The following is a 15,144-nucleotide window of genomic DNA, read 5'->3' as shown; positions in this document are numbered from 1 at the left end:
CATTTTTTTGTTGGGCAACTACAGCAGCAGCCGCAATAACAGCGACAAGGGCCTGCATTGCATTGAGATTGAATATCTGCGTCATTTTTCATAACATGCATATTATTTACCGTTAAAAAAAAAGGCCGGGAAACAAACCACTTCGAAGGATGGGTTTAAATGTATCACTTTTGGGGGTTCTTTTCTTTGGAGCTACCGGGCTGGTTTTTAGCCACAGGAATGTTTGCGATGCCGCATGTGATTTTCTACGTGGAACAAAACAAATTAAACGGTAAGGTTACCCAAGTTCAGTTTATTTTTCAACAATATTTGTTTGTTTGCTTGTTTTTCTTTCGCTGAATGTAGCTAATGAACTATTTCAAAAACTACGTATTGTTGAACATACCTAGAATACAAACAAACTAATTTGCATAACAAGGCACCACGGGTTTCATGGCCGAACTCCCGCAATGGGTAGCACCAGTTCAATGACCAACCAAACAGCCAAAAGCAACCTACATTATGTCATCGTCGTAAAAAGATTTGGGGTCACTATGTGGTTACGCAAAAAAGTGTATAATAAAAAAGTAGGATTTGACATAATTATAACACTTTCTCATAATTGAATCTATAACCTGTATTAGCACTTAATAATAATAATAATAATAATAATAATAATAATAATAATAATAATAATAATAATAATAATAATAATAATAATAATAATAATAATAAGAAGAAGAAGAAGAAGAAGAAGAAGAAGAAGAAGAAGAAGAAGAAGAAGAAGAAGAAGTCCAGTTATATGACTATACTGTCTGGTCTGAACGGAAAAAAAACACTTATTGCGCTCTTTTCGTTTTACGTACCTTATTTTTCTCATAAATATTAAATACTTAAAATCTATAACACATGTAATCAGTTATTGGCCGATGCCCCTGAGTGAGTATGAGGCATGTTTAAGGCGTCACCAACACCATCAGCATCATGATCCGCCCGACTGCTGGCCGAACCACCTGATTGGGTATAGGTGCCAATCATCCAAGGAGCATCATCATCAACTCTGCGACAGTGACAAAGAGAAGGATCTCTCACAAGGCGGCTGGCCTCACCGTCGACATGATCGTCCAGCTCAGGGACGTGGCGATACGGCGCCCGAAGCTAGTGGTGAGCGAGCATAACTATAGACACTTCACTGAACTATTCGCTTAACACCTCTGAAATGCCGCGCTTTGCTTTCGTTAGAATACGCGCTCCTAGGTGTAAAAATTGGGGCCTTGGTGTCTTAACGTTGTCCTAACATCGACCACCACTTGCCGAAATTAGCGGTTCTACGCATACCCCCGCCCCCCACCCAAAAAGATGACAAGCTATGACTCCGCTATCGATGCACCAAAGAATACTCCGGATTACCGCCGCCGGAGCTCAATTGGTGAGACCATCGGGCTCCGACCCGATGGTCACACCTATATATAGTACAAATACTATACAGTACACTTTGAAAGAGTACAATTAACGCGCTCTATTACCAGAGCTCTGGTTCTCGAATAAGGTTGTGTTAAACCAAAAAAGCGAGTTTTCAAATATTGCCTCCCTAATATGCAAGAAGGTTATTCTGGACCTAAAATGAGTCATTTCCGAGTATGACACCGCTGACATATTACATATTTAACGGAGAGAAGGGAGAACACAAACTTACCTAAATATCACGTGGGAGCAGGTGTCAATAGTGGGACCTTAATTAAATATCAATTCGTCATTGTTTGAAGAAGCCGCTCCCAATGCTATCACTTCCTTTATAACCGAGGTATACATGCGCATATGTACATGTATGTCGACTCAAGTGAGAGCAGATACTAAAGGAAAGTAGTCTATTTAGCTATTATTTCTAACAAATGACAACAAGAGGATTAACTTTAGAATTCAATTGAATTGAAGTTTATTTGTCCTGAAATTCGTACAGGATCGGGAGCATAGGCTAAAGGCTATATAGCCTCACATCGGGCCTCTGCTCCTACATACAGTTTGGCACGCAGGCCACTCAATCTGTCACATATGTTTTCAGAAATAAATATATAACACAACAAATAACGCGCAGAAATCAATAAATAACACAACAAAATTTAGCATGGTCTTGTTACACAATTTCAGGGAAAACATTAGAAAATCACTTTTTCACAAAAGCGTCATCCGAAAAGAAACTTCATCAATACAGAATGTAAAATGAAGCATAAGAAAAGAAACTACAACACATAACTCAAATTGATAGATAGGATGTAACAAATCAAGTACAGAAACTTCAATAAGCACATTCAATATCATGGTTCATTAGGATGGACTTGATAATGGTGTTATCAAGCCCATCATAATGTCCATCCTAATAGCGTCACCACATCTCCCGACGTTTCCTTAAGTGCCGCTACCCGAGGAAGGACTGATTAGCTCCAGGCTGTCATCAATAAAAACTACCGTCATAGATGTACCGATAAAAAATATCGAGGCCTAAAAAGCACAGCCCGGTCCCCTAATGCCCTCCAGATTTTATATAATAATCAAGGCACTCGAAAAAGAAGAGGAAGAAGACTTTGCCTTGGCGCGAGCGCGTAAACCACGTATGCGCACGTGCGTGCTTTCGCCTGCATCACGCCAAGGAACCTGAGACGATGACAGTATACGACATCCCGGACCTCTAAAAGGGTTTCGCACTTATAACGTCAACTAATCAAACTATATAGAATGTCAGAGTATGTGCAGCCTATATTGCTTCATACAATACTGCCACGCATATACTGACCTTTCTTAAGTATTGTTCGAGAGTGTCCGTCTTGCACGACATTTGCATGGCTGCACTTCGATGTCTAGTGGCGCTGACATGTCTTTTAGGCACGCAGCTGTGTGGGAACGCGTGTGGAAAATTGCAATGTTACTTTTGTTAGAGTGATACGCAACACGCAACTGCTTTTGATCCGTCCTTCCCAACCCTACTGTTAATTGAACTCTGTGGCGTAGCTAGGGGTTGGCACACCAGGCTTGTGCCACACACACCTTTAGGCTGTGTTGGCTTGTGCCCCCCTTCCCTTCACATTTTTTTTTTGTCATGGCATACCAAGCCTAAAATGACACTCGTCCACAATTTCCTGCCCAGACCCGCTTTAGATTAAAATATCCTCTCCCTCTCTCCCCCGCCCGATAAACATTTCTGTCCGCACCGAAACAACACTAAATTCACAGATCCGGGGCGGATCCAGCCCCTCAGTTTAGGGAGGGCGGTCGCCTGATGCAGCACCAGAAAGGGGAAGGGGGGGGGGGGGTTGACTTTTTGTTTTTACTAGCATGTAATACTGTTGTGCTCACAGGCGTTTCACTCGTTTGTTCTAATTAGTGATAGAAGGTGAAATACGAGCCCTGAATTGAGGGGAAGGGGTTGCTGACAAAATCTTTTGGGAAAGAGAGATCAATCCCCCCCCCCCCCACCTCTCTGAATCTGCCACTGTCATGGGGTCCCTTATGCGTTTACTCTAGACAACTCGAAGCCTAAAGCCATCTTTCGTTTCTTCTCAGCCGATGCATTAGTCTTCGCCTGCACTCCACTGAGCCTTCCGCCCTTAACTTGGGTTCGGACTGCCTCCGAGATCGGAGGCGTTGCACGGTTTCTGCACCTCACCTGGTATTGCATGGCCTCCATGATCGGCCCACCTTTGACCAAATGACGATGTCGTGTGATGACGAGATCATGAGGTGCCCCTTGAACGACGCCATAGTGACGTCATGTAGACACAAATTATAGTGATTTATGATGACGTCATGTAGTTTCGTCACCACGTGATGATTATTTTTTTGCCTCGCTCGCATGGCGCCGACGCCGCTGGACGCTAACGGTCAATAGAGGCATCTGATGAATCATCTAAGGTTTCATCCTAAAAGAAAGTGAAACCCAGCAGTTCACTTGCTATTCATGCATTGACTGCGATTCATGGCAATCCTTATAATCCAAAATGCATGTTATACAATAGGCAACAGTTTTTCTGTAGGCTCGATACCAAACATACAAACAACGGAAAGAACTTTTTTGCCTTGGAGGTAACATACACACTAAAAATCATTACTCTAATAGCCTGCACCCTTTTTAGTTTCGTTTAGCTAGCAATTTAAAAAAGGTCGTTCTTTCAGATTTCATTATAGCACCTTTCGCAGTAGAATAACGATTGATATTGTGTCTTTTATTACTCGGCTTTACTCATGTTTTTATTTTCTGAGTTATACAAATAACGTAGATTAAAATAACAAAAGCCATAAAAGCGGAAGAGCACCTAGCGTTCAATTTTAGACATGTAGCAGCGAGCAATGGAAAGAAAAATGGTAGGTGTAAATTTAAGAGACAAGAAGAGAGCAGAGTGGACTAGGGAACAAACGGGGGTTAAGGATATCATAGCTGAAATCAAGAAGAAGAAATGGACATGGGCTGGGCATGTAGCGCGTAGACAGGATAACCGCTGGTCATTAAGGGTAACTAACTGGATTCCCAGAGAAGGCAAGCGGGTTAGGGGGAGACAGAAGGTTAGGTGGTCAGATGAGATTAAGAAGTTTGCGGGTATAAATTGGAAGCAGCAAGCACAGGACCGGGTTAACTGGCAGAACATGGGAGAGGCCTTTGTCCTGCAGTGGACGTAGTCAGGCTGATGATGATGAGGTAGCCATTTTTTACTGTAACATTTTTACATCACAGAGCTGCGCGGTCGGTTGTCCATAGACGAGAGGAATTATGAGGAGGGTCATTATGCTGCCCATATTACTTCTACGCTTTCATCATCACAAATACAATCAGAATTCATTGTTGTGTGAAAAAAATAACATAACTTGCCATAACTTGACACAACATTTTCAATTTTGGCACGAATGTTTTCCTATTTAGAGTGACCAAGCTTTTGCGGCAAATAACCGGCGAGCTCAACTGAACGAGTTAAGCGGCAGCACGTACTTTTAGTTCGCGAAAGTGCGGTGCGTCATGGACTCGTCGTTGAGTTCTCACAGAACGACTGCATAAGCTTACATTTTTGTTACAACACAAGTCCTTCACGTCTCGTTGAATTCATTGTACGCACCTTCAGAGAGCGCGTCACAATGCTGCACGCGAAGGGGCTGGTCCAGGCGCCACGTTTCCTGACCGCAGCCCGTATTCCGGTGGTAAGGACAGTCGTGGTGCCATCTCTCGCGCCCGTGACGAACTGGAACGACTGCCACGTCTGCTGCGCGCGTGAATTGAACGGTTGCCGTAGTTCGCTAAGACAAGAACTTCTGACGAGGACTTTCGTGAAGAGGACGTATGTGTTCTCATTTACAATCATACGCACAACGCTACACGTTGAAGTTGCGTAGTCGGTCACTGAAAGCCGCTTTCGGCGTTCCTCAACGGCAAGAAAGAAGAAATGCTTGCAAGCAGTCCATAGGTCAACTTTTGCTCGTTTAGCACTAAGTCCGTAGACCTATATTGAAATTTGGAGACAAATCAGTCATTGAATTAATGTTGAATGAAGACGATGTCGCGTTTGGGCCGCGCCTTCCCCTCTCCATCGACCACCTCCGGGGGACAGCTGACTTCCGCTATCCTCCACTAGGGCGCCACATGATTTACGGGTGCGCACATTTAGTCGTCTGTTCCCTACTGGTCTTCGCTTCCAATTTTGAATTTATTTTTACCTTGCACAGCCGGTATTGTGCATCTAGCTCTCTTGGACAACTAACTGCCGGTTAGCCCCGCCGCGGTGGTCTACTGGCTAAGGTACTCGGCTGCTGACCCGCATGGCGCGGGTTCTAATCCCGGCTGCGGCGGCTGCATTTCCGATGGAGGCGGAAATGTTGTAGGCCCGTGTGCTCAGATTTGGGCGCACGTTAAAGAACCCCAGGTGGTCGAAATTTCCGGAGCCCTCCACTACGGCGTCTCTCATAATCATATAGTGGTTTTGGGACGTTAAACCCTAGATATCAATAACTGCTGGTTATACTTTATTCATTTACGGTCCGTGCTTAGCCTACTTCAGGTCTACTAATTACTTTCGGCTGGAGCCTTCATGAAGAAAGCTTATATTTGAGGCTAATTCAAAGCAGCCATATCTCATCATCTACGTTACCATCTGTTACAGAAAGCATAAAGCTGAAACCTTATTTTATACATTCACGTAAAGCGTGCTTCTTTAAACGCTTGAAAGCTTGTGGAAAAGCCAGCTTTACAATCAAAACCATGATTGTTTCTTTTTTTTTTTTTTTTCGGGCACTTGCACAGCGATGCGGTATTTACGGCTTCAATGAACTGGATAGAGTTGTGCGCACAGACACACATGCATGCGTGGTCGCACACCTGTAGGCGTCCATGCAGACTGAGACATTCACCGTTTGGTGCTGTAACGTTCAAAGGGACACTCAAGACGCCGATGTTTAATAGTACACTATTTTACTACGACCTTTGCCTGCTTATTCTGACAGTGAAGAGAGCTTCAATAAACCAGAAAAGAGCGAGGGAGAGAATTGCGAGGCTTGCGCAAGGCCACATCGGGCTTGACACAACGAAACAGAATGAATGATTCTGAAGAATAACTTAATTGCCTCTATGTATCTGGAACTTAGCTAATAGATACAGCTTGCTTCTAGATCGTTGTTAGGCTTTAGCTAGGAGATGATAGGTTGTTCCTAAGTTGATCCTCCAAGCACGGAGGTTCGAGAATAACCGCAGATAGTCGCAGACACGACACGGATCACCAAACTAGTAACAAAAGCTGGCACTGAAAGCAAGCGTTCGCGCCTCTTTTACATATACGGCAATGTCGTCCTTGGCCTATATGCATTCCAACGCTTCGGGGTTTCCCCCCTCAGCGGTCGCTGTCTTTTCCCGTTTCCTACAGTGTTTTTTACTTGCACGAACTCGGGGTCTTCGGCTCACCGCCATCGCTCCGCAGCCAATTGTTGTTGGACTAACTGTTGCCGTTTTGATTATTAGTGGACTATTAGTGCATCGTGGGACTTATCCGATTTCTGTGTCGCATAAGTATTCATGATGAACATAGTTTTCGGCATCAATTTCCAAGAAACGATTTGCTAAACAGCCTCGCTGTTAATACTGAAGGACACACGCTGACGCCCCTTAGAACTTCTCGCTATAGACTATAGGTCTCAAACAAGCGGTCCGAACGCAGCGTGTGGCCGGGGGCGGTTTTCTAGAGGCCCGTGGCACCTCAAAGATTAAAATTTTTGTTCCCTAAATGGTACTCAAAATATTTACGTGCCCATTGCGAAAAATAACCCTTTGTGCGGCTTAGCTGAAAGCGGGACTGTATCAAGCATATTTATCTCGTGAGGTACCTCATCGGGCCACCATGTATTGAAACATAACCATAGAACAAAGTATCTATTTCGGTGTCGGCGTCCAAATCGGAGTCATTCTGCAAATCAACCTCGGCATTTTTCTGGAATCCTGACGCATAACGATAAAAGTCATATGTGAGATGTGGGAAACGCGGTCTTTCAAAAGGCAGCACGTCAGGTGACATATTTTAACCCCCCCCCCCCCCCCCCACACACACACACTCCTTTTCCGCTTCAGCCTTCATCACTGTCCCGGCCTTTGAGAAAATGAACGTCGTCTCTGCGGCACGCAAGCTGAAGTGAGTTTGACATCCCTGTCTTAGATACTTGTCACCTTGAGAATCACAAACACAGCCCGGCCCCGATTGGCCCAGTGCTTTTCGTCAATGTTGGCGAAGACGCTAAATTAAGTATATCTTACACGTGCAAACGTATTGCGCCGCTACCAGTGAACTTGATACTCCATCGACGAAAATGAGTTGTTCCTCTCTCTCGGCACTGCTGGTGGCGCCCCGTCCGAAACATCTACAGCATTTAGTGCTCCGTTTTTTCCGTATAGTCGCTGAAACGCATGCAGCCTCACTAATCTGACAACATCTTCTTTGCAAGGTTCAATGTCAGCGACGACACCTATCAGGGCGACTGTGGAAGTATAGTGACCACTTATACACATGCCGGCTTGAGAGTCGAGGCCAATAAAGCCGTGGCAACACTGATTTAACGCATAATCTGGGATGTGAAAAACTACTGAAGAGATTATTGGTCTACGGTTACGAATTTCGCCACGATATAGTTCCTTTTTCTGCAGCTAACAAAAGCTGCGCGCCTTTTCGGATACTCGCATTTCCTTCCAGCTCAGCCACGAGTTTCTCTCTGATGCCTTCTTTAATGTAATATAAGTACGGCCACAGAAGCACGCATTTGACATTGGAATTTACTTCGAACAGCGGCGCGCTGCATTCTCACCACTCATTCAGCAGTCAATCAGGTTCGGTCAATTGCATTCTCAGTAAGTAACACTGCATACGCAACGTTCTAGGAAATACTCTGCGCAAAATGTATGTACATATTATGCACATATACAAAGAGACTGCGAAGCACTGTACTGAAGCAAGAACTTCAATGGACGCAAGTGCCACTTCAAATTCAGGTTTCCCTCGAAGCTCGTTTGAGCATGAAAGCAGAAGTTACCTCTCTGCATGCCTAATTTAAAAAAAAAGCACCACCGTGCCTCTTCAATAAGTCACTACGGCAAACATACTTCTAATTTTCGCGTTAGGGTGATTTTGTCCGCTTCGGTTGTATCGGACAGGCAAAAAACGTGTACGCCGAGCACTTGTTCGTCCATACATCGGTGCGAACAAAGCACCCGCCAAAGGGCTCTTGCCTCGCCAGGATTCATGTTTATAGAATTTAGATATCAAGGATAAACTGTGATCCGCAACACCTGTTGCTGGTGAACTAATGCTGCAGACAAAGCTTTCGCTGACCGCTAGCGAATAGTGTGCTGAAGCAAAATGCCGTCCCCTGCACCCAACGACCGGCAATGACAAACTCGATGCGTCTCGTCATCACCGTTTTTTCGTACAATATTGTTCGTATATAGTCGCAGCCACGTTAGTTTAACAAGCACGCATTCCGCCTGATTATGTTCTTCGCGCACATTTCACCTCTGAAACGACGCATGCGAGTGCGCTGCTTCGGCGTTTTATTCATTGTTCTTTTTGCACGGCCGGACAGCCAATCTTCCCATCCCACACGGTTACGTTCTCTCGTAACGAAAAAAAAAAAAGAACAAACTCGAGCGAGTGTTCGGAACGGCTCGGAGGAGCGGCGACATAGCTTCTCGTTTCACGTTCGTCGGGTGTTCGCCGGCATCTAAAGCGGAGAACGCCCTCTCATGAAGCTGTTCCGCTCCCCCTCCCCTTTCCAACCCGCGGTCAAAGTCGCATGATCTAGTAGCAGACGACGTTGTCGCCAGCAGACGACTGAAGACCGTACACACACACGCGCGCGTTTTGAGCGTGGATCCAGCGCCGTCGATAGTGGCTAGCGGTGGCCGCGACGGTGTGTCGTCTGCGAGGACCAGGCAGCTTTTCAATTTGCCCGCCAAATGACGCTTGAAATGAAGACGCCCCGCTCTCCGGCGCTAAACCACCCGCCACAACCGAGCGAGCGTTGCCGGCCGTGAGTGGTTGGCAGGCCGAGAGGAAAAACGCAAGAAGAGCTCCCGTTCTCTCCGTCCGCACTATCCCTGGCGCCGCTAAAAGTCGGTGACAAATGGCACGGCGTAAATATAGCCAAGACGAGCCACGAGCAGATTGTCCTCGGTGGAAGTTCGAATGAAAAGAGGGTGGGGATGGTTGAGGGGACGCTTGGAGTGTCGCCTCCATTTCGGGCCGGTGTCATGTGCGGAGGTGGAGTATAAAGTGGGTCTCGTGCTATTGACGCTTATGCGCAATTTGTTTTCCTTTTTTGTTGTTGGAACAACGACCAATCTCGTAATTGGTGCACAAAAAGAAAGACTGGACGACCACCCGTTTTCATCCTCTGATCGTTACGCAGCGCGCGCTCACAGATATATCCGAGGCTGAATTGGCCTCTTCAATGACTGATAACTTATAGCTGGAACCTTGCTAAATCTATTGCGTGTTTTTGGCCACTGTGATAACAATTAGGTATCCTGAGGTACCTTAACGACGTTTGTACTGGCTGCTTGAAGATCAGTTACAGTGTTTTTGGTAGTGATCGACCACGTCCTGAATAAAACGCACTGATTCGAGCTTAACATCTTGCTATTCACGCACAGGTCGCCAGGAATTGTGGAGCTCACTCAACCTCACTTATCAAATATATTGTACGCTTCGGATCCACTCGAAACTCATGATTTGATTGATATGTGGGGTTTAACGTCCCAAAACCACTATATGATTATGAGAGACGCCGTAGTGGAGGGCTCCGGAAATTTAGACCACCTGGGGTTCTTTAACGTGCACCCAAATCTGAGCACACGGGCCTACAACATTTCCGCCTCCATCGGAAATGCAGCCGCCGCAGCCGGGATTTGAACCCGTGCCTTGCGGGTTCCACTCGAAACTCAGACTCACCAAAATGTTCTTCTACCGGACTCACTCGGTCTTAGGCTCACGGCTCGATCTGAGTCTGACTGAGTTCGTGTGAGACGACTCATGAGTTCATGAGCCTAGAATTATATATATAGTTCGACCATGATGTCAATGTGTTGTAAAATCCTTATCTTATCTTATCAGCGCTGTTGATGGCGCCTTTTGATGTAGTAGTTTGGAATATGAGTGATGAGTGGCTGCAAACGAACAAGAACATTTTTTTCCTAGAAGAGGTGACAAGAAAAGGTATATTTAAGAAGAGCTCCTCTGAAAAAAACCAATATATATATATATATATATATATATATATATACATATATATATATATATATATATATATATATATATATATATATATATATATATATATAAATATATATATTAAGTGTGAATACACTTTATAAGCGACCCCAAACCATCCACCGCCGTCAGCGGCGTCCGCAGTCTTCTCTCTCTCTCTCTCTCTCTCTCTCTCTATATATATATATATATATATATATATATATATATATATATATATATATATATATATATATATATATATATATATATCGGTGTCAGTAACGCGCCTTATATCAAGATGGTAGCGTTGCCTCCGAGACATCCATCGCACGACCCGCTCTCGACGGGAGACTGAGAGAGAAGGCGGGCGCGCGAGAGAGAGGGGTGCGCGTGCAGCTTCAGCGAGTGAGGAGAGCGGAGGAGCGACACCGATATCAGCGTCGCGTCCGTGGCTAAAGCCCAAACTCCATAAGCGCGAAAATGCACGCGACAGCGACGAGCGACGCTATGAGCGACGAAACAGGGCGTTCGCGCGACGTGTCGCGTGCTCGTTTTCGCGCGATCGCTCGGTTCTCCAGATTTGGAGAACTCAAGCAGCCAATAGCGAAAAACCGGAAAAGACGAAGACTACATAGGTGCACGTGACCCTGCCCGAGTCACGTATGCGCAACAAGAAATAACGCAATGTTTATTACGCATGCACATATAAAAAATGCTGCAAGACAATAATAAACACTTTCCGTTCCATTACACAACAATATATCTTATTTTTAAATTGGAAACCGCTCGCTACGCGGTTTTCTTGGTGCGAGTTGACGGCCTCATGCCAGCAACAGTGGAATTCGCTCGCCGAAGCCGTCGCGTGAATGAGGTTTGCCTGCGCTAGCGACTGATCGCGCGACGCCGATCTACGTCGCGTCGCTCGTCGCTGTCGCGTGCATTTTCGCGCTTATGGAGTTTGGGCTTTATTCGATAGAGCGTCGCGCTGCGGCCCGCCAAGTCCTCTTTCTTTTAAAGATAGAGAGAAGACTGCGGACGCCGCCGACGGCGGTGGATGGTTTGGGGTCGCTTATAAAGTGTATTCACACTTAAAAGTTTGTGCGGGAAGGTCAAGGTACCGCCTTACGTAATTCACGCCTCTGCATGGTGTATGAATGATACTGCTATGGAATGCCTGTGAGTAGACGCGAGTATAAACGTGAAATCAAGTAAGACCGTTAGTAAGGCCAAAGATGAGCATAGATAGATGACGCAGGCGACGCCGTCATTGAAAAACACGTAGAATATCAACTGGTATAGCGTATAGCTCTATTGCACACTGCACATCATGAACCAACTGTCATTTTTGAACAAACAGAAGGAATCACAGCGAATTTGTGCACCCGGGCCGGCTCGTGTGTGCTTCAAAAATTGAAAAGGGATTCTCGTCACCTATCCCGGATTTGCTGTCTTACAAAAGAATAAATAAAATATTTGACAAATCCCACGTACCTTGGGAATCGATGTTTTGCAAAGCATGCATGAGGAGGTAAGGTGACTGCGTTGTAATTAGCGAAACGTTAAAAAAATGATGCTTAAGATATACAGAGTGTACGAACAGACATATTTGAGCCATCGCATACATCTTGGTTAATGAATTGTTTACGCTTGCGTAATAATACCAACAGCAGCATGAGTGTTAACAACAGCAGAAGCCTTAAGCTGCTAAGCTGCACTTGCGCTGCTGATCAGCTTAAGGAATAAGCAATGCACAATAAGTTCGGTTCTTTTACGTTTTCATCGTGAAAACGTGAAATGAGAGTCTCGGTGCGAACTGTATATCTTTAAGAATGCCTGCGCAGTAAGAATTTTAAACATACCAAAGACTATTCTAGCACTGAGCAACGCCGGTGCTTAGGACCTGTCCGCAAACTTGCCTTAGGCAGGCTTGATGTCGAAAAGGAATCGTGTTAATATGAATAACAAAACGTTTTAGAGCAGTAAATGAACGACTAGGCATTGCACACGGCGAATAGCGTAACGAGTGGGTCGTACAATGCTTCAACCCATTACAAAAACTTGTTCTTGATCGCCTATTAACTGCGGCGCATACCCTCTTCAAGCATAACTCCTCATTGTAGTCAGCCACTGCATGAACAATCGGCACGAAATTCCTTGCAAGTCTTTAGCGGATGCCACGCTTCTCAGAAGAATGACGAATAATAGCGTATCGAATGCCGGCCTACTACCCAGAAATTATTATCATTAATGCCGTAGTGGTACCAAGCAAGTGTGCTTGCAGCAGTTACACAATGAGTGTTCACGAAAGGCTCCGAAAGACCACGTTTCTAGCCTTCGCAGCGCAGGCCTGGCGTTTTATTTTTCTGTGGGTGTAAAAAAATGTGAATTCCATAACGTTTCAGTGTTTTAAAGGCTGACCCATTACAAAACGCTCATAAATATTTAATTGTCATCAGCTGCAAGAACAACAACAACGTAAACAGCGGCGTTCACGTGTCGCCTTGCGGACGCGTATATACAGTAAGCCCGTCGCTGAATCACACACACACACACAAAATTGTGGCATAGTGAAACCTATATAACAAGAGTGTACTAGCAGTGCGTTCTAGAATAGTTCGAAAGTGCCAATGTTAAGCGCACAGTCATTCGTTTTCTTACGCCACGGTTGAGGTATGCAAAGAGAATCCAAGCTAGGCTTAGCGATTCAGAAGCCAGTGCGCACTGGGCCCGATTACGCTATCGCGTTCTGCTGTTGAAGGCGAAGCTGAAGCATCCTCAAAGCTTATTTGCAAACGTCACGGTATTTGTTTTCTTTCATAATAAACGAAAAAAAATAGGGTCGGGGGTGCAATGCAGATACTTTACTCCACTTAGTAGAGAAGCCTGCGCACGAAGGCTTCTCTGATAAGCGGAGTGTAAACGTGGGGCTTCACTTTTCTTGGCATTGAAGCGAAGGCAGCCAAACCGCGTGCATCCTACCGCCAGTGAATTCCCGTATTTCAAGCGTGAAATATAAAGGTTTATCATTCATTTTCTTCGTGGAGCCACTTGAGACAGGACGCGGCTCACACCAGCAAAACAGCTGTATTCGGCGTTTTCTGGTGTGAGCAAACGCCAAATACAGCTGGTGTGAGCAAACTCCCGCCTTTTTACGTGCGCCTCAAACGCTACGCGGCGTCTGTATACATGAAACGCTGATGGCACGCCCTTGACACTTTCGACAGCGTTACGATACACGTGCCAAAACGGACTACTTCGCACAGTGTTACATGTGCAGAAGCTCCGTCCCGTAGCTTTCTTTCCCTTCAGTACCAAGAAACGTTGTCGCCCAATGTACGAGACTTTCAAAGTGTCCAGCTGCATGTTCGGAGTCGGGCAGCCCAGGACGATCGGAATAAATTAAGATTGAGGTTACAGTGAACTAGAATATTCTAGCTATAATTGAGGTTCATCAGGAGTGGAGGCGTTGGAGTGACAAAGGCTGAGTACGTACCGAATGGCCCACCAACACTCTGAGTCACACGGTCCAGACTCTGGCGACGCTTCGTTTTAATGAATTTGTGAAGTCCTTTGTGAGACATGCATCAATCGAATAAGTATTTTTAAAATTTTTTCTTTTTGTTTGCACGACTACGGTCCTGAATAAATATGACACTCACTTGACTTTATTAAAATTATTTGAATGAAATAGTTCTGAAGTGGTTCTGAAAAAAATGCCGTGTGCCACCTAACGCTACCACCTGAAAGTACGCATTTTTCTTCGCATAATATATATTCAGCTCTTAACGTTGCCGCTTCGTATCTTTAGAATACTAACAGGTTGGGTTGGTGCATTGGACGTTTCTACATCTAACCGTATCACGTCGCGAAATAGAAACAAGGAAACATTCACCCAAGGTGGTGGCGTCCGTATACGTCTTGCGTAAAATAGTCTATATGGATCCTTTCTGAAAAGGATTTGGTGTCGCGATTCGAAACAAACGGGTGCTGCTTTCGAAAATCACGCAAACAGAGGGGCCCATGCACTGCAGCGACTGTTTCGTGGTTATATTTATATGAACACATGGCGACCGCATGGAACGCCTATCTCTCTAAAAAAAAAAAAGATCTTTTTTCTTAGCCGAACGAATTGTTAATAATGCCAATAGGCGAGTGAATAATTCGACGTACAATGTCGGAATATCCCAAGAAGCCTATAACCTTATCCACAAACATTTCACCGCTGGGAAAACGTTTCACAATTATTCACCACTAGGAGCACTTCTATTTGAAGTTGATGCAAAGCTTTATGCTTGTTTGTTTTCAGTGCCTCAGTCGACGTAACTGTAAAGCATAAATGCATCATACCCGCTCGCTCGTGCCTTTTGATTCCGCTACTGTCAGCCAGGAGCATAATAAGAAATCT

The 15,144-nt window shown here is 45.1% G+C and overlaps 1 protein-coding gene across 1 annotated transcript in view; it reads left to right on the top strand.

The window, feature by feature from the left end:
- Positions 1-1,060: 1,060 nt before the first annotated feature.
- LOC142785342 (sphingomyelin phosphodiesterase 4-like) overlaps positions 1,061-15,144 on the top strand; it is a 141,950-nt gene continuing 127,866 nt past the window's right edge. Inside the window, exon 1 of the mRNA XM_075883823.1 lies at positions 1,061-1,143. Within this exon, the coding sequence (XP_075739938.1) occupies positions 1,096-1,143 (48 nt within the window). The 5' untranslated portion in view covers positions 1,061-1,095. The remainder of the gene's footprint in view (positions 1,144-15,144) is intronic.

This window comes from Rhipicephalus microplus, unplaced genomic scaffold (assembly GCF_043290135.1).
Source record: "Rhipicephalus microplus isolate Deutch F79 unplaced genomic scaffold, USDA_Rmic scaffold_21, whole genome shotgun sequence".
NCBI classification, from domain to species: Eukaryota; Metazoa; Arthropoda; class Arachnida; order Ixodida; family Ixodidae; genus Rhipicephalus; species Rhipicephalus microplus.
Note: the sequence above shows the minus strand (reverse complement) of the source record. Positions and strands in the feature narration are given on the sequence as shown.